General features: G+C 40.1%; 1 protein-coding gene across 48 annotated transcripts in view; it reads right to left on the bottom strand.

Annotated features, from left to right (window-relative positions):
• The window catches only part of SORBS1 (sorbin and SH3 domain containing 1), a 215,667-nt gene that overhangs the window by 28,939 nt on the left and 164,470 nt on the right, over nt 1-22,258 (bottom strand). For 33 of the 48 annotated variants that reach the window (XM_030488187.1, XM_030488185.1, XM_030488198.1 and 30 more), the window contains 10 exons: nt 18,947-18,976; nt 15,074-15,249; nt 14,336-14,399; nt 8,771-8,818; nt 8,529-8,658; nt 6,956-7,070; nt 4,374-4,457; nt 1,257-1,271; nt 690-755; nt 20-121 (listed from right to left, as the gene is read on the bottom strand). In XM_030488187.1, coding sequence (XP_030344047.1) covers nt 20-121; nt 690-755; nt 1,257-1,271; nt 4,374-4,457; nt 6,956-7,070; nt 8,529-8,658; nt 8,771-8,818; nt 14,336-14,399; nt 15,074-15,249; nt 18,947-18,976 — 830 coding nt within the window. The remainder of the gene's footprint in view (nt 1-19; nt 122-689; nt 756-1,256; nt 1,272-4,373; nt 4,458-6,955; nt 7,071-8,528; nt 8,659-8,770; nt 8,819-14,335; nt 14,400-15,073; nt 15,250-18,946; nt 18,977-22,258) is intronic. The other 15 variants (XM_030488189.1, XM_030488219.1, XM_030488237.1 and 12 more) reach the window with 6 other exon arrangements.

Here is a 22,258-nt window from a genome sequence, read left to right as displayed (position 1 = left end):
TGAAAAGAATAGGAAATACCTTCTGCGGCTTTTTATGTGGCGCTTTATAAAGCTTCTCCATTTTTTCTAAATCTGCCTCTAACTCAGTCTGGTAGAGGTAGAGGTCTTTTTCTAGATCAGTCTGGTTAAAGAAGGAGAAGAAGAATGGGAAAATAATGCTTAGGGTTAGGGGAAACCAAAGGAATGTTAATTAAAAAAAAAAAAAGGCGAGCCTTTTAATCAAAAAAAAGACAAAGATGGTTTCGACAATACAAAGAAATTCACTAGTAATTAATCATGTTTCAATCATTACAGAGGAAATAGTTTTAGGCATTTAACATTGAAAATTAAGAGATGCACAAGCCTGATAGAATCTAATTCTACAAACCATAAAGTTATAAAACCCACCTGTAAAAAAAAAAAAAAAAAAGATACTGTAACAATATGCAATATGCTGTTAGTATCATTATCATTGCAAGTCAAGATAGCAAAACCACCACTCTAAATTATGGCTGATTAAGCTTTAAGAATTGTTTATTAAATCCATTTACTAGCTACTTAATTGTTAGGCTAATGAGCTCAAGCCCAATTAAAACAAATCACTCACAAGCACACAAAACCCAAGCAATGCTACAAAAAAAAGAGAAAACCACATACGCACATACATACGCGCTAGATGCTGTAGTACAACGTACGTGAGACACAATTACCTTTCTATCCTCTCTAGTAAGGATAGAGCAATCTCCAGGAGTATAATCCCAAATCTTTTTTGGAGGCTGATGGAAAGCAGAGGAAGGAAATGAGGAAATGAAGATAAGGAAAGACATCACAGAGAATATGGAAACTGTATTAGAACAGAGAGGGAATACAACAGGGGATTTGCATCAACACGGAAAAGAAATTAAAAAAAACCCAAACACAACAGAGAAAGAGTGATAGAAAGAGGGATAAATCCACTATAGCACATATATCAAGAGATCATGGGAGGCAAAAGGGAGCATACATGCAGTCTGGGAGGGGCTGTTTACAGTAGTGTTTGAGGACATTTTTATTTTTGCAAGGTGATCTAAGGGATTTTGGACTCTCCAGAGGGAGCCCACAGCTGGTGGTTAAAGCATTCTTAGCACAAAAAACAAACAAAATGGGGGGGCAAAAGGCGGAAACACAGAGTCATAAAAAGCATGTTTTGCTCATTCTTCTTTTCTAAAGGAAAGGGTAAAACAAGGGCCTTCAATAAAGGGAGGATCTTCCCCCCCCCCCAGACTATGAATACATACCAGGTGAACAAATGGCTGAATTTCCAGTGGTGGCATTGTGGGGCAATGAGAATGCAGAATTGTTATTCTTTATTTCACTTGTTTGAGGGTTTGCTTGTGGGGGATTTTGGTGGAAAGAGTAGGACATGTTGAAGTTTGGGAACTAGTTATTTAAAATTAATCCTATAAGTGAAGGCGCCAATTCCCAAATAGGATTTTCCTGTTTGGATGCACATGTAAATATTCGAAGTGAAAGACCTTTGTCCTGACACTCCTATCCAAATGCCATGCTAATACCTTTGTTTCACCAGACATGCACCTCTCACTAATACGCTCAAAAAGACTTTATTCTTACTTTGTGAAATCAGAATACATTTGCTGTTTCCAAACACAACCTGTCGGCTGGCATTTGGACAAGCCACTGTGTCGATGCAAAGACTAAATACCTATTTCTTATCCATTAAATTGGCAACTGCAGGGGAGTAAATGATGTTGCAAAGATTTAGGTCTAAGATTTGGAGCAAGGAACTGAAGGGAAGGAGGTAAGAAGGCAGGACGTGCACCCTTTTCCCAGCCCCCTGCTTCTCCATTTATAGCAAAGAGCTTACTCAGTGCTGTCTCAGGAAGGGCTGGGAGAAAGTCTGTGTGTGTGTGATCCCACAATCACAGCACATGACAGCCGAGCTCTAGACTGACCGAATGTCAAGTTTTGTAGATGGGCTCCATGGAGCTGCAGAGCCATGGGACAGGAGGAAGAAGTGTGTGGGGATTTGGTCCCAGGAGCACAACGAGAAAGCATCCATACTGCAGAGACTGATCTACCTGTCTGCAGGGCACACGTATGTCCACGGAGCTGCCCAGAAATGCATCTGGGATGTTGGTCCAGCAAAGTGTTGCTTCGGCTGCCCTAAGAAGCACATGTGCTTTCCTCAGTGGGGAAAGCCCCATCCTGGTCATTCGGTGTCTTTGGAGAGCAACAACCACAGGTTCACTAGAATCCTTTTACTAAGGATACATATTTCCTGCCCATGTCACATAGCTGCAAATAAAGCCAGAAAGCCAGGAGAAACTATGCCTGTAGAAGTACACCTTATCTCCAGCATGGGGAAAAAAGCTGGAACAAATAGAGTCTTTGAAAATCCCAGGCGCTAGCAAATGTCAGTTTAAACTCTCTGGTTAGACATGAGACTTAGCTACTAGCCAGTCACAAAAATCTGGTCCTCTCACTGTTCACAGTGAGCAAAACTAGAAAAAGCATGCTCCTTTGGCTGCGGTAATGAAGCCAAGAGGGAGCTTTGCTAGCTATAGAAGTCTGAGACAGCATCCTCCATTCAAGTGCCTGATGCCAAAGCATTATGCACAGAGTACCACATTCAGGGCTGGCACAGTGATCAGGGCGCATGGTTGCATGGCTTTGGAGTTAGGGCAAGTTGACATGGGATATCATGATGGATTGTTGGTGTAGCCTGAGATGCCCTCTTCTGAAACAAAGCCAAGCCTGCATGACTAAAAGTACAAATGCACGCTTCTACAGGAATAGATATACCTTCACTCCTAGAAAGGCCCAAGGGCATAAATATTCTCCTTTCTCTGACATGTCTTCCATTAACTTACACTAACTTGAAGGATTATGGAGATGACAAACATTCATTAATTTCAAGAGCATAGGGCTATTAATTACACAGCAGCAAAGAAAATCAGGTTTCTTCTCACTTCGTGGAAATCTTACACTGTGACAACTTGTGAAGAGTTAAATCCTTACACTTACATCATTTAAAGGCCTCAGTGAGGTGGGTTTTACCTGACTTCTACTGCCTAAAAGTTAAGGGGTTTCATTTCAAACACTGTTGAAGCTCCTTCTTTGACTTAGGATGGAAGGTTCATAGCTATATACATAGCTTTCTATGACAAAATGGACTACCACACAGTAACTATACATGTTTGGTTTTCAGCAAAAATTACACTATTTCTATGACGTGATCAGACTGGGCACCCAACCTCAGGCAGCCACATTCCGTGCAGAGGAATTTTGTCACTTCTGTGAAAACAAAGGCTAGATTTAAAGAAAACCTGTTCTCTGGTATCCATGTGCAGTTGCAGTTGCTAGCACTGAACTTTAAAATGTAATTCTGTTTTGCTGTACATGCAGGGAAATCTCAGTAGCACTCAAAAATGGTATGCGTGGGCAATTGACAACTGGCCTCCAGGAGAAAGGAGAAACAACCACTATACTTGAGTAGATGTAAGAGGCTGATACTGACCCTCTGGTGCAGTAAGAGTAGCTTATTACATAGTATTTAATAATGAAGTTAACAGTGTTTAACCAGTAAGAACCAGGCCATAAAATGCTTTAAAGTCACATTTTTTCCAGTAGCCCTGACCACTGTTGTGTTCTCTCCATCAAAATGTCCTTTGTCCTATTGAATAATTAAGCTTTGCTTCATCTTTTCCAGAGTGAGAAATCAAGGCTTTTTTTTTTTTTTTTTCCCCCCACACATAGCAACACATTTGTAAAGAAAGCACACTGTTCTCAAGACTCCTTTGGTTTCAGGAAGTAGCAAGGGCTATTCAACACAGACTGATGCACCCCATTTAGGCAATGGGCAGCTACATGCATAAGGAAATGAGCAGGAAACAGGGTCATGATCTGTTTATGGAAGCTGGAAATTACTGACCTACAGTTTACAAGCCAAGGCCAGGAATAAATGGGCGATTCTCCTTGACTTAAAGCCACCTATCAGCCATCCAAGATCTTGTTAGGCGGAGGGAGAATAAGGGCTTTGAATTAGGCCTTTCAGTAATGAGAACAAGGCATTACTTCTACATATTAGCAACAAAAATGCAGTTTGAACTATGGTGTGTGAAAAAATACTGTCTTGTTGATACACGTGGCTGGAAGGTGGGGAATGTCTGTAAATGACAAAAATACTTAAAGTAGTCACAGAACAGCTGCTTTGCATCAGTACCAGGATGATGTTATGAACAATCACATTTTTAAATAAGTGAGGCAACTGTTCCAGGTTTAAAGCCTAGCAAAGGAATGTGACAATCATTAAAAAAAGGAGGGAAGGGGGGGTCAAAAAGAAAAAAAAAAAAAGGCAGGTTGACTTCATTGGTCATCGCAACTATCAAACTTACCGGTTTCCCAAACTCCAATTCCGAAAAGAATTTATACCAAGGTTCATTCTTTAAATCTATCTCTTCTGGGCTTATATCCCGAGTCTAAAGGAGTTGGTGATAGGGGAATGGAAGAAAGAGAAGGATAACATTATGCAAAGAATACACGGAAAGGGACTGTTAGAGATGCAGATTCCATGGTTCCCATTCTAAAATGTAGATATTTCACCTTATAATTTGGAATTTCTGTAGCACCTCTCTCACAAAGGCCACGAACTGCTTTGCAAACATCAGTTAAGCCTAACGGCATCATTGTGAGCAAGATGAACATGAATGAATTGCATTTTACAGATCAGGAGAGCCATACAGAGAGAGATTATACTGCTTGCCTAGAGTCACAGGGAGACTCAGTGGAAGAGCTGGGAGTCAACCAGTCCCTCAGTCCTACTGTCACACACTCCATTGAGTCCAAAGCTGCATGTACTTAGAAAATTTTTTTTGATCTTCATTTGGTTAAAAATAGAGATTCAGTGAGACCTGAATCAAATACTGCATCTTTAACAGCACATGAGTATGTGAGAAACCCTGTTCTATACACTGCAAACAGAGTGAAAGGTGGTTTTCTGAATCAAAGGAGACAAGTCAGAGACAGAGCATCCTTGAAAGATCTCTGAAGGGATGGATAGAGCAACAATATTACTTGTTTCTTCACAAAGAAATGTTAGAGAATCAGACAAAACCACAACGAAGGAAAAATCAGACAGGACAGAAAACAGTACAGTTGAAAAGTAAGTTCCCTTTTGTTCGTACAATCTGTTTTAGTGAAACAAAAAAAGCTGAAATAGTTGTAGCTGTTTAAAAACATTACTGGTGAGATAAGAGAATAAAGTCCATTGCTGAGGGTTATGAGGTGCCACCCTCATAAAGACATCTAGCGAACTCTTGTATTTCAGCGTACCTAGTCTTAGACATAATGGATCTCTGTGCATTAAAAATATAAATACATTATGTCTGATATGCCAGCGTGATTCCAAGTGCTCTATCACAACAAGCGATGAGCTGCACACAGGCACAGAGCCAACACAAAGTGTCTTGATGCAAATCATCCTGTGATGGGGTTACTGAGACAGCAGGGAGTTCCCAACAGTGCTGGGCTTTGCAAGGTGCCCCAGACTCTGACACAGCCATCAGACATCACAACAAACGCTCTAGGACAAGAGCTCATGAGTGATCTGAAAGAGGGGCAATGCTCCAATATGAAAGATAAGTCATTATATCTTGATCGATCTCCAATGGCCTGAGGAATATTTGACTATTTCTTAAAGGCACAATAGAAGCAATGCCTCCATTTTCTTCTTCACTGTACTCCAACTAGAAGTACTGATCTTGTTATATAACTGCCTTTACATGGAAAGAAAGCCCACTGACATCAACGGGAGGCTCTTCACTGCTCTGAAGTGGTTTTGGATTGGAATTCTGATAGTCATGCGTGTGACTGCCAGAAGATATCACAGATCTCCTGCAACCTCCTTGAAAGATCTAGTTGCTAACCACTGTATTACTGTTGTATTTAATGAGACTGATAGAGACCATGAAGCTACTTCTTCAGGACCTCCTTTCTTCTGTGATCTATGGCTTGAAATTAAAGCTCAAAAAATAACATTGGAAGTAATACATTCTTCTCGTCTTTGATGATCTTTGTACAATTTTTCTCAATTATGCTGATGATGGTCCTTCAAATTAACACCTACACAGAACAAGTATATCTTTCTGTACCATTTCTAGCACTTACACACTTATACCATTGAAGGACACCTTGAGTGAGCTGTGGTGATTTACACAGGACTGGCTTAGGAGGTTAGCACTACTTCTCTGCCCTGCCCCTTGCCAAGCGTTCTCAGCCAAGCCTGCAGAATGAGACTTTTGTATGTCCCCTAGCTGTCACAATTTACAGCAGTACTTACTGATTCAAACTGAAATTGGTAACAGCTCACTTAGTACTCCAGGTTACACACCAGCATAGCTGGGGAGCCAGCTCACATTCAGTTTTGCCACCTCTGCCACAGAAGTGGTGAGATCCAGCTGAGGAAGAAAGCAGCCCTGAGGAGATGGCCATGTCCTAATGCACCTCAGAGGCATCCCCTGAGGTACATTACAGGCACTCTAAAAATTAGGCATTTGGTGTTCAAAGCATCAGAGGAACATAGAAACTGAACCAGCCTGCTTTGTTGCATAATGCATTCAACCCTCCTGCATCAACTAATACTGTGCCCTAGAAAAAGCACAGCTGGCAAAACAGCTGCTGAACAGGTCATAGTGTCAAACATGGATTAAAAACTAGGGTTAGTGATCCATACTTAACACAGAAAACAACATGTCGAAAAGGAAAGAAGCCTCTCAATCCCCATGGATCTTGCTTTAACGAGAACAAAAATGTTAGGAAGTTATGCAAAACAGTTTTGAAAACAAAATATACAGGAAATATATCGTGAGCACTGCAATGTAAGCATAAGGAATCCTACCCAAATGGAACCGGACAAGCACTTGAGGAGTATTTTACAATCACAGGATAAAGGCACAAAGTAGGATAAAAGAAATATTACCATCTTTTCATTGTTCAGAACCGAAGACTTTCCTGGCTGATAGTCATAAATGCTCCTGGGCTCTGCACGGTATTTTCTGGTGTCCACCTTCTTGTCTGGAGGCTCCCAGTCAGTCCTGAGGAAAGAAAGATCAATTCACCCAAAACACTGTGGCTTCCATGGAGATAAGCACTTCCTTTTGACAGGCGCCTTTCCCTGTTAATCATAGTTAAACAGGGTACTTGTTTTGATCTAGGAAAGAAGCCTGCTGCAAAAGGCATAGTTCAGATAGGGCTCCAGCTGTATATTTGTTTATCTATAGCAGTTTGATACAGCTCAGCTGCTGAAACTATTGGAGCAGAATGGGTTTTTTGCAAGTACTTTTAATAAACTTCCAGGCTTCCATATCTTCCCTCATTAGAATTAGCTTAGTGATGGGCTTCAACTAAGCTCACAAATATGAACATGTCCAAACTGAGCAGAACTCAGATTAAACTTCTTTTGCTAAACTTCTTCATTTTAGCCACATCATTGATTACCTGAGTACTACTGCTCTGGTTTAGGGGGCACTCTGGAGTCCAAGAGGGGGTCTTTTCTAGAGAGATGAGCAAATTATCTCAGACTAGTATATCTAAAGATGGCTCAGAACAGTCTATTGACTATCCAAACCACTATAATTTTGTGCAGTGTCCACATTAGCACAGTTCAGACCGCAGTAGTCAAAGTATTCAAGGTCCATATCCTATAATGTTCAGCTCCTCTAAGAAGGAATATAGAAAGGAATAATAGGAATAGGGAATATAAGGAAGGATAAGGAAGGAATAAAGGAATATAGGATAATAGGAAACACTAATTATTGCAATCTTTTCACTTGCAAGAGTTTTCTCAGAGGGCCAATGCAGTATGCCTTCAATTCCTGCATAAGAAAGACACATTTTATCAACAGACACCGTCTCCTGATCCAGTGGCCTGAGATGTTCACTGAATTAGCAATCTCAAATTATGGCATTGTTCATTTTAGGCAGCAATTTTCTTAAAGTGAAAAACATTAAGAGCATATGGAATTTGGTGAGGGAAAAAAGATCAGAAGACAGAAAAGAAACATCAGAAATGACACCACCACCAAGAACCTACTTCTAATAAAGTTTGTATGAGTGGGACTCCTCAAAAATGGAAAATGTAACAAAACTTTTAATAAGGCTCAACATAAATCCAAGTTTTACTTCTCCACAATTACTGCTACTTGCTTGTATTCTAAGTTGCCTTTACAGTGTCACACTGAGCCAAGAGTTTCCACTGTGCCTCTGTGGTAGGCACCGTATAGGCATAATACGCAGGGAAGCACTCCTCACCCAGGCAGGAAACTACGCAACAGACTGTGTGATGCCTGGTAAAAAATAAGACAGACAAAATGGGGGATTGGGATGTGATGATGAAGGAGTTCACTGCTAGCTAGTAGAAGAATCCGAGACAAAACTACATCTCCGTTTCTCCAAAAAAAGTTTAAATGGAGTTGTGGACCTAAAGCTTCCACCTTTGTTCCCTTCCCATTCACAGCTCTCAGAGATTCTTCCAGTACTGAAGTTCAGGTCACCTTTCTGGGCTTGATTTCAACGATGAAGTACGGTTTGGCAGTGGCAAAGTGGCAGACCTCTTAACAACCTTCTCTGAATCAATATTGTCCATCTCACTCTTGGAGCGGGGAACTGAAAGCTGAGTTCTGCCTGCAGGATGACAAATATTCAAACATTGGTGGACTGGATAAGAATCAAATAAATACAGGCTTTACATGTCCTTTCTATTTGACAGATTACACAAGAAATGAGAATTACTTACTGTCCTCAGAATAGGAATAACGAGGAGAGTATGAATCAGAATCTTCATCTGAAAGACACAAGCATTTTGCAAGTGAGCTGAAAAAGCCCCAAAGAAGCAACAGAGACCCTTCTCATTTCTTCTACTAAAACATTGGTCATAATTTGAGTGATATGCCCAATACTTACCACAGGGAGAGGATTCTAAAAAAAGAAAATCCCAATGAGGTTTAAATTGCATTTAAATGTAATTCCTAGGCTAGATGTAAATATGAATTATTACTTACACTAATACCTTTTTCCAGGCTCTCAAAGCACTTTAGAAAACAATCACTTTTTATCACAAAACTCTACAGCAAGGGTTATTAGATCCACTTTATCAAAAGCTGAAAGGTAAATAGAGGATCTAAAAGCCATAGTATATGCTGAAAATAATTCATTATGTGCTGGACATAGTAAAGAACTGAGGAGTCCTGCTCCCAATCACATATGATAATCATTGAGACATCTTTGTTGTATTAACGTATACACCAAGTTGAAGTATGTTCACTGACTCAGACTATTTTTTAAGCACAGATATTCCTAGCGTGAGACCCATGTATACTTGCACCAAGAGATTGTCCTTGTTCTGAAGAGCTTACTTTTTAAACAGGAAAGACATGTCTATAGCATGCAATAGAGATATTCAAGCAGCTCTAAAAGAGCTAGCAATGACATCAGTGTAACAGTGGTGCAGCCTGGTCCCCAAGCTGAACAACCTTCTTTCTTTGACAGTGAAAGTATTACACTGCATCAACACAGCAATGTCATTCCCAGGATACAACTGTCACCTTGAGCCATGGAACCACAAACTGCCTTATTCAAAGGTAACATGGTACTGCAGTGCACAAGGCGGATGTGCTCAAAAAGAAGGTGGGAGGATGGCGGCATTACCACCTCCCACTCCATAGGTAACGGACAGAGAGACTTTGACTTGATCAAAAACCTGGCAGTATCTTTCCACCATCTTCAACAGGCTTTAGAATGAACCCTCAATGAATTGGAGGTAGTAGCAAGGGAAGTTGGGATCAGACCTGGAAATTGGAGCCACAGGCCCATCACCTTTCCATGTTGAGGAGGGTTCAGACTTGCAGTGATGTGTATATGAGACATCTATAGCACTTCCAAGGCAAAATGCAGGAAACTACAATGCAATGACTGCAAGAACTGTGAACAAAGGTATTACCAATACTTTTGTGAAGAAACCTCTAAAAGTAAGAGAAAGATTCAGAGGGAGAGAGAGAGAAACAAAATAGATGAAGCCAGAATAAGCTAGATAAGAAAAGAACATACTAAAAAACTTCTGTGAATTTAGCGATGCCAATCAACAGACTGAAACAATTTCCAGATATTCTTTCCAGAAGGACAACAATAAGCTGCTACAGCCACTCTCATCTGCTGGAAAAAACAATGTAGCTAAAACAGCTGACCTGAAATTGCACTCAAGCCTTAATCAAGCCTTTCAGGAAGGCTCAAATAAGTCTTAACTTTTAGCCTCTCTCTTGGTGAATGAATTAGAAGGTTTAAGTTGCAAACAGATGGTTGTTGACTCTGGTGTGCTTATCATAACCTTCAGTTTAAAAAAAGTGAAGGTCAATTTTCAGGCCAATTCCAATATTTTAAACCTAAGACAGAAAACAAATATTTATTTGATGTTATTACACAGAATTGTTCACGAAATTCACTGGTATTCCTATATAAAAGTTGTGTTCAGTTGTATTCAGACAGCAAACTACTTGGTAAATCACAAAACTCTTGTACCTGCAAATAGAGATGAACAAAGGTCTAAAACTATCTTCACAGCCATTCACCTCTCTTAGTCCTTTTTAGTGCTGGTCATCAATGAAAATACTGATTTACTTGAAGAGAAATATCAATATTCATTATAGGTCATAATTCAGACAGGAAAATCACACAATGAAAAATTCACTTCAGATAAGTGCTATTTTCCAGTTGCTAGCATTCAAGTATCTACAGTAATATGGAAAACATGCATGTTTTGTCTTCAAGTATCTTATAAAGAAGAGTGTCTACATTTCTTCCCTTTTCATAGTAAAGACTACCAACACACAGAAATCAGGAATGATTTTATAAAGATTAAAGAACAAATCAGAAATAAGCATTATTTCTCAGAGCTGCATTTTATCTATGGGACCCTCCTTAACGGAGCAGGTATCACCAGTTTGTAGTTTCAAAATCTGCTTGCTATAATAAGAAGAGACTGTTCCCCTGTAGTTACTTGAGAATCTGCAGGTGGTTGCTTTTGGGATTGTTTTTTTTTCATGGGTTGGCCATATTTTCTATGTTTCTAGAGAGACTGTAGTTATTTTAGAGGAAAGCCTAAATCCTGATGTTTCTAGGAGATCCTATGCATCAATCCAAAGCAAAAACCCACTGATGATATGGAACTGAGGCTTCAGCCCACCTCTGTATAAACACTTTACCATTAAGTATATAACTCTGAAATGTTTTCTAAGCATGAAACATGCACTCCAACTCATCAGATATTCTGGATTCCTTATGTAGGAAAGAATCCAAGCAAATATTAGAGAAACATTTCCTAACATATTGAGAATAAAACCTGAGTGTTTGGTCCAAGAAAACTTCAACTACCTAAGCCAGCACATTAGTTTCATATGCACATAGGGGACAGTACACCAGACTCTTAATATGTTACCACCACTGGTTTTGCCAACTATGTTGTTTCAGAAAAGAGCAAAATGGATCTCTGTAGAACTCCATTATCAATTAGTTACTGAGACTCTTTGTTTCTCTCTCATCCATGCCCACATACCATTCTACCAATAGAAAATAATTTACACTGCATTATGATTTGCAACATAGGACTCTTCACCTACAGGTTACACCAAGAAATGAGCAAGTATCTTAGATACCTGAGTGACACTCGTCCACATCTATTTTAACAGTGACATGCTCCTTACATGTCCTAGCCCTCTTAGAGCATCTCAGCTAGAACCCATATTGTATGCTTTCTTCTTATGCAGTACCCACCAGATGTTTAATATAAACATTGAATGAAATGATTAATAGTCTCACCAGAGTTGGCTTGAGGCACAGGCTAAGTAGGCAAGTTCCTAAATTGCAGGATCTAAAGTGACACTAAAGCGCCACCAAGTCAACAACGTTGTCACCAATAAAAAATTCCCAGTCAGTAAATTTCCATATATCCAATGCGTCCAGTGGCTTCCAGTGTTTCTCATATATGTGTTTTCATGCGTACGCACACAGTACACAATTATCACTGCAATAGATGCTATTTCACCATCCCTGAAACATGACTGCAAAGGATTCTTGTTTGTACATGAAGTTCAAAGGAATCTGCTGAGCACATGAAGAGGATCAGGTAAAGACAACGTATATTTGCAAGAGGCACTGATGAGACTATTAAACTCTGTCCTTGCCTAGATATGCCAAGTGCACCTAAGGCCAGCCCTGAACCTATGTTACCAATTTATATTTATTTTAAATGACTACATTTGAGGGACTGACCCAAAACCCACTGAAGCAAGCAGCCTTTTTACCAACAGACTTCAGTGGCATTTTGGGTCTGGCCCTAATACTGTGTTAATATTCAAAACCAGAAGTCAATAATTAAAGAAATGTATTGATCTGAAAGGGGGATGGGACAAATCTCAATTAAACTACATCTTTATGTGTAAGTCAACATTTTAGACATGTTAAATAATCACTGCACGCACATGGCTGAATACAACTGATAAGCGCATAAAACCAAGCAAACCCCAAGTAGCATTAGTCAAATACTAGTTACAAAGCCAGAGGAGCACTGCAAAGCCAAAAAGGCATCATACAGTCAAGGCAATGCTTAGAGTGCAGCAAATCATTATGAGGCAGCATAATGCTCAGCAACTAGAAAAAAACTCCAGGAAGAAAATAAATGGGTAAGGCAGCATTTGTGCACAAAAATATATATGGTCCTTTATTATTACCTTCAGAGATAGGACTAGGAGTAGACGCAGGAAACTGGTATGTAGGAGAATAAGGATTGTCTTCTGCAGCAGAGAAAAGCAGTGGATTTTGAAACTATCCACAGTAAAAGTGGAGGTTCTGCTTCATCCCCCAATTTTCTATCACCGTATGATTTTATTGTCTACTTTAACAATACTAGAGTAAATGGCATCATACTTTAAAAAAAGATTAATGGATTAGCAAAGATTTTGTTATTTTATGCATCACACAAGACTGTATAGTGGGCATAACTGAATTTCCAACCAGTGTAACACATGGGTAACAGAAATCTAGAACCTGAATCTAGTTACTATTAGGGTGCTATAGTACAGTTAACTCAAAGCACAAGACAACAGATACTCTGACTAAACTTCTGGTACCTTCAGTTTTTTGCTGGATTTCAGGCAGTTCAGGAAATATGTAGGTAGGGCAATAAGGGTTTTCTTCAGGAGTGTCTAAGGAGAGGAACGTGATTTGCAAAAAAGAACAGAGAGGACAGATTTAAAGGGGAAGAAGGGCGAGACAAGAATCCATACAAGCTGGCTGCAGAACAGTGTCTCCCGTGCTGGTGTTCTAGCATGACACAACCTAGGTGCCTCTTTGCTTATTGCTGCCTCGCATGTCTGGGCCTTGTGACAGATTCTGAAAGGCAGGGCGCTGAAATAATTCTCCTCCTTCTGAAGCTGAGCTTCTAAAGCTGAGCTGAAGAACCTCTGTTAGGAGCACGAGGATTAGGATCTCATTCCATTCAGTACAACACAGCATCTACCTACGCATAAAGCTCATCATGACAGCACCTGCAGCACTAAATACAGCTCCAGTTTTGCATGCTGTGTTTTATTATATAAGCATGGTTCTGAACTGCATTTGCCTGCATGTTAGGCTGTTTGGATAGTAGTTTTCAAGTGCTACTGTAGCCATTTTTCACACAGAAGAAAACATGAGTGCAGCCAGGCACAGAAGTGCCCCAAAGTAGGGGATCCCCTGAGAGTACACCATTACAAAGTTTGCAAGTGCTCACCACAATTTTAGGTTTTGAAAAGAGAAAATTTGAGGTTTTTGAAAAAAGCAGAGTTCAGATTCTGAACTCACCAAAAAATCAATGGAAACCTTTCCACTGGTTTCAGTGAGCTTCAAATCAAGCTTTGCAGTGTGAAAATTTGTCTTTTGCACAGAGCAGTTTCTGTGATAACCTACTGTCCTTTAAAAGTGTGCATGTGTGGGGAGGGGTAACTGCTAAAACTGGAGTTCAGGGATCTATTTTCTTTAAACACGGAATTATCAGCAACTACCTGAACTCAAATAGTTCTCTTGATTTCATGAGGGCACTGCAGTTCACCTTTCAGAACAACTCAGACCTTTCTCTGGACTTCACTGTTCTCTCACCTTTGCCTTCAGAGATTTCAAATACATTGTTTGAGTTCTGTGGTGCAGAGCAAACACTAGTTAACATAAAATGTTTTTATTTGAGTTTCCAGTACAACTCTTCCCATGAATGAAACAAAATGTTATCCAGGTGGTCTTTTAAAGTAAATAAAAAACCCCATCTGTGTTACAGTACCTCTATTTAGCTTGTGGATCTGTTTGAACATTGTCTTGTACCAGTCCTTTGATCTGTCTGTATTCTATTGGAAAAATAAATATGCACATAAATAATCACAACCATGAATTCTACCAGTCTTTCAAAGTTCTTACGAATCTTACAGCAATGAAAAAGGTTTACACTCTGCTATATGAAATTAATACTTTGAAATACAAGTGATTTCACTCAGATATATAATCTCAGATGTAACGGAACTACAGGCTTCACTAAAGTTGCTAAGAACATACAAGCTTTGCAGGGGTTGGTTATAACCACAGTTAGAAACAGTGCTCAAGTCACTCTGGACACTAGTTGTAAAAACAGGTTAATATTTCTCTTCACAATAATTCCCCTGAACACTGGATTAATTTAAACATGTCATATAAACGAGGTATCTGCCTTTAAGATGACTAAAATAGGACAAAATTCTCCCTTAGCTGCTAGCTGCAAACGAAGAGCAGAAACCAGTATTTTCAAATATGATGAGAAGAATGAATCAAGTTTTTATCCACATCCCCCTCCACCCCCAAGGTGACTGAAACAGGTCATTAATAGCAAATAATAAATATAAATAATAATATAATAAAATACATTGGAACCAGAATTCTGTCCTCTCTTAAATCTCTGCAACCTCTGGAGCTTTAGTGAATTCCCCAAGCCCTAAGGCAGGCAGAATCTGGCCCAGGTTTTGTGCATTTGTGCTCAGTGTTGTCTTACCCTCAGTGGAATGCCAATATCATCAACAGAGGTATCAGCCATGTGCTGAGGGCTCTTGACAGTGCTTCTCTTTTCCTCCATTGCTCTCTTCTCACTTGGCACTGTCTCCTGAAGTGGCTTGTCCCGTATAAGTGCTGAATCAACTTTATCAGAAAGTAGTCTATCTGGCACTGAATCTGGAAATGACAATGAGCAATTCTTATCCCAGCATTTCACCACATTCCACTCTCTTAAGACAAAAATCCTAGCAAGTAGTTGATGAGACAGACTGTGCCACTGCTAGTTGTGGTTAACATCTGGACTGAAGGAAATCTAGCATGAAAACGTTTGATGCCAGCAAAAGCAGGCTAGCATTTCTCAGCTGTCATGTAAGACAACAGAAAATTTTGGTTTCAAGGACTGTTTGCGGGTTGGTGTTTTGTGTCTTTCTGACAACGTAGCGACTCTGCAGTCTCATTCTTCATCCAAAAACATCAGGGATACAGCTTCCTAGACATCTTTTTCCGCTGGTGATTTCAATCTAATGGAGCATCCTACCAGGTAGTGGAGCACTATTTTTTAACAGCTTGCACTCACCTGCCTGACAATCTCATTCATTACAGTCTCCTTCATTACATATGATGCTTCTAATTCACCTCTGTGCCCTAAGCAGAGTTTTTAAACAGTAAATTCTAGTGTTGTTTAAGCATACATATGATTCCTCTTGAACATGAGTCTGTGTAAAGGTTGGGGGAAAAAACTAATTGTTCCAGGCCATCTTGCTGCACCCAGAATTCCTTGACGCAGCATGACTGTCACCCACACATAGCAGCAGGCACCACCACTACTGGCCAAAGAACCAAGGGAGCCCAGGTTGCTCTGAAGCTTTATAATGTTCTGGAGAGCTGCAGCAGAGCAACCCTTAGGTTCTGCCAATGACTTTTAATATGTAGATTTTCTGGAGAGGAAACATGTATGATTTTACAGTCTGCCTCATCAAGACTTTGCCAAGTTCTATCCTTTTTACATCACTGCATGCACTGAAGAGAGAAAGAGAAAGATATTTTTATTCACATGCACATCACCATACTGCCCAAAGCCATTAAGTGTGCAGAAATCTGAAAGGGGCAGTTAGCAGAGGAAAGGCTCGTGCATAACAAAGCATTGGTCTATTGGTACCTTGAGCAAACACAATTCTGCCCTGCAAAACTCAGTGCATGAAGGATTTGTGTTTGAGTAGTTGGTATGAAATTACCATCAAACTTTAAGTCTTCCTCTTCTTTAAGAGAAAATGAAATAATGTTTATACGTGTTCAAAATGAGGCAAAGCATCTATTAAATCCTTGTCTAGCATCTTCATGGAATCATAGAATGGTTTGGGTTGAAGGGTTGGAAGGGACCTTAAAGATCATCTAGTTCCAACCCCTCTGCCACAGGCAAGGGCACCTTCCACTAAACTAGGTAGACTATTTCCCCTCCCTGTGAAGGTGTGTGTGTGGTCTTTTGGTCCTTTCATGTCCCTGATGTACAAGGCTCCCTATTTTGTAGGAAATATTTAAATCCATTTACATTACTAAACTCCTTACTAAGCCTCTAGGAACAGAGGTTATTCTTCCATAACCTTGAAGACCAAAAGGATGTGGGTTTTTGGATGTGGATGAGGATGTAGAGAGGATGCAAACTTCAGGAAAGGTCACAGCTTTCTTCCATTGCTTCTCATTGTCACTGCTGATGTTACAAGTCCTGAGCTTCTGTCTGGAAAAGTCATTATCTTCTGCAGGACAAAGAATTTGACACCAGAGAAGGTCACAAAGTCCTCCTCTAACAGGACTGGTAATATATATTATTTCTTTTTGATTCCCTAGCTCCCTGCACAGGAAAAGTAGCTGGCTGCTTGCCAGGCAGACCTCAGTGCCCCAGCCATGATCTAAACAAAATCTTTAATTTGATGATTTAGCAAAAATAAAACTCTGGCCTGTGCCAGTCATCTCCCAACCATGAATTCACATCTTTAATGTTATAACATAAAATTTTAGGAGCAATCTAGCAGGATATAGCCAGGTGGGAGATCTACCAGCCAGTTAAATGTATTCAGAAATATTTTTTTCAAGTGCAATTAGAACTGGTTGAAGTGCTGGTCTGACAACCCTGGAGACAGGAAAGGCCTGTCTGACAGCACCGTTGTATTAGGGCAAGCCCTCCCTGTGTACTCTGCCAGGAAAGTCCTTCCAAGGTCCACAGGACTCAACCAAGAGGATCAGCTTAGTTGCTGGTCCAGTTTGGCTGCTCAGCTGACACTGCAAACACAGACACCTGCTGCACAGCTGTCTTTGCAGAGGGAGGAACTAAAGCAGACATCTTTCACCACAGATTTCCTATAATACCCTACAACTTGGAAAATAATGGCTAAACTTCATACTGATTTTTTGCTGTGGACTTTCAATGATTTCAAAAGAGTTTATGGAGCTATATACCAGGCTTTGAGCTATTTAAAAATTAGAGCACCAAATCTGATGCCTTATCACCCAAACAAACAGATTGCACCAGCAAGCACACTCCATGGTACCTGAGCTATCCTTTAGCAAGAGCAGCAGCAATATATGGGGTTGTACAGCAAGAGTTTTACTGCTGTGACAAATAGGACATAAAAAGTAGGGGGAGAGGTGGCAACCAGCAGCTTTGTGTGGTTGTCTTAGTATACTAAGACCAGATGCAGACCCAGCAGTGCCACAATACGCTTCACTCTTCCAGACCGAGGATCATTCAGGCTGTAATAAACTGCTCTGTGGCTATCTCTAGTTCAGAAAACAAAGGAGTTCCTGATAATTAAGGGAAGCACCTTGCAAAAGGGAAAACCAACAGGAAACCTCTGTCCGGACTTGCAGGCAAGTATTAAATTCGTAGCTGAATGATGTCAGATGAGATACTACCTAACTAAGGGAAGGAGCTGGGAGAAACCAGTGTAAGCTGTACGCAGCCTGTCACCTCACCAGGGTGGCAGCAGGGAGGATGGATAGGCTGGTATAGCAGTTGAAGGAACCTAGCAGATGATGTTGGACCAGGTCAGCAGCTGCCTCATGGGACAGGCTCTGTCAGTCCAAGGCCAACACAGCAGAGTAAGAGCACACAGTATTGGCTTCCCTGTGTTTCTATTTGTGACATTTAAAGTGCTTAGGCACTTTCTGTGACTCTCTTCTCTCTCACCTCTCCATTTACCCTGTCATGGCCATAACCCAACAATAACAATATGGGTAAGCGGTGCATAATGTGCTGGTCCTATAATGCCCACTACAGACTGACCTTCCCCTATTTGGGGCATGGGGAGGGAAAGATGACCAACTTGCTCTTCTTTCAAGGACAGACTCTCATACCCATTACAAGAGCAGAGAACTGCCCAAAGAAGGATGGCAGCACACATGCACACTTGCATATTACAGATTATAAAATCTTCTTGACATCTGGCACAAATACTTGTGCTCTTGGAGTCATGTAAATATTGTTTTTTACTTCTCTTCCTTTCCCCTCACCACAAGAAAGACTAACTCTAATGGCTATGTAGAGAAACTTGAGAATATGCCCCATGAGAATAAACCTAAAGGCTCAAAAGGCAGCCCTCAAAGTCAACTAGATCAAACTGTATGTAAATCTTATGACAGGACAAACAGATGAGTAATTTAGGTTTTCAGTATACTAACATGTGGCCACACAGGTAGCATTTGGAGAACAGACTGAAATCATTCAGCGACCTGGGCTAAGCCAGGAGAAATATTTATACTAATTCCTTTGCAGTTCCTGGGAAGTGTGTTTGCTAAAGGTACTCCACAAGCTAACAAAGCAGCAGCTTTGCTCCACCAGAGGCAGCAGTTGGAGGGTAGCAGACCTTTCATATCATACCTGCCAGGCTACTAAGCCTTTTTTGCTGTTCTGTGGTAAAGGAAGAAACAAAACAAAAAGAAATACAGAACAAATGGGTGAGACATAAACAGCAAGTGCTCTGGTGCTGCATTTCTGACAGGCAAGAAATACACTGTAGACAGAACAGCAGCAGCTGCTGAAAAGAATCTGTTTTCAAATACTCTGCCAAAGTGACAGCCCACAGCCTCTTCTCCACACAGCAGCCTTGTGGAATAATACAAATCTCATGATGCAGTGACCAATATTATTTACATAGGGCTTTTTTTTTTTTTTTTCAACATCAGAGAATGAAAAAAGTCAGACAGGAGACAGTTTGAAAAACAGTAAAGACTCACAGAGTCAAACAACTTGTCAGCTAACTCTGTTACCCATTAGCATGAAATACGTTTTGAAGCAATAATGCTGTAGCACTTTGAAGGGATACAGGAAAGGATCAAGTCATTGTTGGTGCTTGTTGAGTCTCACCACAATCTACTGAGCCACAGGTTTGGTGATTTGCACACAGACACAGCTTGATTAAGGCTTTGATTCTCAGAATGCTCCACTTGGTTTAGGGCTTTTCATTACCGAGTTCCCAGACTGGGACATTTGTGGTATCTTCCAGCATGTTTGACCACCCTAAAGTTGATGCTCACAGCTGCTTTCTAAAGGGATACCCAGATGACTTGCCCAAGTCACAGCTGGGAATAAACCAAGAATCCTTAGCTCTCTGTTCTCTGCTTTTTCTATTCCCTAGCAATTAATCCTTTCATTTAAAGCATGAAAACCATTTGAAAAGAATAAAGGATTTTATTGACATACAAAAATACAAACACTCTTGAAAGCCCATATTGTTAATGCAAAGATTTAAAAACTTTAATATATTAATCACACCTGTTATATAATCATAATAAACCATGCCATGCAGTGCCTGCCCAGGAAATAACTGTGCTGTGGGGTGGCACAGGACACTTGCCAAGCAAGTCTGCAATACATAACAATTCTCCAGGATTATGCTGTTTGCTAGCAGAGCCCACCTTTACTAGATATTTGTACTAAGTGGATCATCTCAGCAAGGGAGGGAGACCAATATTTCTCCTCAGTAAGTGCAGCTCCCTCACCAATACCTATCAGCTTTGCTCTTTAACCCTAACACTTCTACTCTGCTAACCACCAATGGCAAGCTGCTAGTGCGCATTATGCTCACATGATAGCTACTAACATGTGAAACAAACCCCTATGTGCAATAGGTAAAAGGAAGGGTTAGCAATCTGAACCTGAAAAGCAGATGGGAACCACCTGTTTCAGGGTTCACTCTTTTAAGCAAGCCATCAGGATTGGCTGCTGTATTATGAGAAAGGAGGAAAAGATGCAAGTAAAGGATGGTCTCAGCTTCTGCCATCACGTTCACTTGGGAGAATTACGTTCAATCACTCAGGTATCCTGACAAGAACATGTGGTTTAAAGAGTAGATGCTTGAGAGCTCTTTCCTATCTTTTCCTCCACAGGAGAGAGAATATAATGGATTAATAGACTTTTCATTAAAAAAAAAAAAAAAAAAAAAAAAATAAAAAAAAGGAAGTACTTTTTACATGTAGAGGAAGAAGAGGAGGTTTCATTTTCACTTATGTCTCTGAGTAGGAAAGAAAGCTGCTCATGGATAGAAGCGGAAGGAGTAGGAGGTATCTATTTCACTCTCCTGCACGACCAGAGCCAGCTTGCAAGTCCCAGGCACACATCAGCTAAATGAGGCTTTCACTCCTGATCTTGTGTTCTGGAACTGTAAGCAAAGGCCAAACACTTGTAGGCTTCTCAGAGAAAGGGTTGAGCAGAGCAACAGAACTGCTGGCAACAGTGAAGGAATGAATATAGATGCCTTCAAAGTTCCCAGAGGAGGGAGCACTGGAGGAGACTAAGACTTGAAACTAGTAACAAAAGGGGAAAAGGAGACAAGTATTTGAGTACATTTAGTGCAAAATAAAAACATAGACTAACCGTGACACCAACAGATTGCGAAGGGAAGAAATTCTTACCTTGGTGCTAAGAATGAGCAAAAGGATCTGAAATGACTTATTATAAGCATCAATCTTATTCAGTTGGCATTACTGAAATCCAGTATAAAAAATTCTGAGCTCTCTCATCACAACTGGATAAGATGCAGCAGACAAAAAAAGGATATAGTGTGCTTTATGTGCTTCAAATGCCATTACCTGTTTCTAAGTCTCTGACAGCTCCACATCAAAGGGTCTTACATGCTTGCAGCTTAATGAACTAGCAGATAAAGCATAAAATAGGACAGTAGGTGATGTCTGCTATAACAGTCACTCCAGACAGAAAGATAACCAGCTCCTTAAAAAGCAATCAATAATCTACTGAGGAGAAAGAAAGTCATCTGGAAGACTAACTAAAATACTGGAGATCTCAGATGCTAGCATTAAAATGACCTTGAAAATTCTAATTCAGAGGGTATTTCATAGCAGATAAGAAGAATTTATTTTAAGCCTCACCTTGACATGAAGGAATTGATTTCAGCACCAAACATAATTAACCATTCAGGGGAAGGTGGATCATAAACTAGTAACAATTCTTTACATGCTACAAGACCAAACCAGTTTTGAATAGATAAGATCCATAAAGTTGAAACTAAATATGAATCATGTCAGCCAGGACAGAAATGTAATAGATAACTAAGATCTGAGAACCATTTAAAAACACTAAGCAAAAAGAAATTTGAATGCTATGCTGGGATAAAGCCTAGATAGGAATGGAAGTATAATGAACTGTAAGAAACTCTCAACACGTAAGAAGATGGAAAACTAAGAAAACATATACCTATGAGTAGGTATCATATGCTCAGAAATGAAAGAAAGTGACAACAGAAGAAAAAGAATTAACAGAATGTCTCAGACTCAAAAATAGGTTTTTGACGTACATGAAGAATAAACAGAAACCTAGCAATGATCTTGTTCTTGTGGAGCTGTTAATAACAGGGCAGAAAAGATGACACATCTGATTACTCTTTCCATTCTGCATTTGGGGGAAAAGGAAAAAAAAAAAAAAAAAAGAAAAAGAAATCTGACATCCTACTGCCTGCTGATGAAGAAATACTTTCCACTTCAACAGCAACTAAGGACTATGCTGAATGACAACAACTGAGGTCAGATGCTCGAAAAGTAGCATCTTTTCGATGTTAAAAGTATAGCATATAAACTGTAGTGAAGAGTTTTAGAGCAGTTTTCTGCTCTAAAGAGAGCAGCTCATTGGACCATTAACATTCATCCTCAGCACGTCCTGGAATACAAAGGAACCTTC

Source organism: Strigops habroptila, chromosome 5 (genome assembly GCF_004027225.2).
Source record: "Strigops habroptila isolate Jane chromosome 5, bStrHab1.2.pri, whole genome shotgun sequence".
Classification (NCBI taxonomy): domain Eukaryota; kingdom Metazoa; phylum Chordata; class Aves; order Psittaciformes; family Psittacidae; genus Strigops; species Strigops habroptila.
The sequence above is the reverse complement of the archived record's forward strand: the minus strand, read 5'-3'. Positions and strand labels throughout refer to the sequence as shown.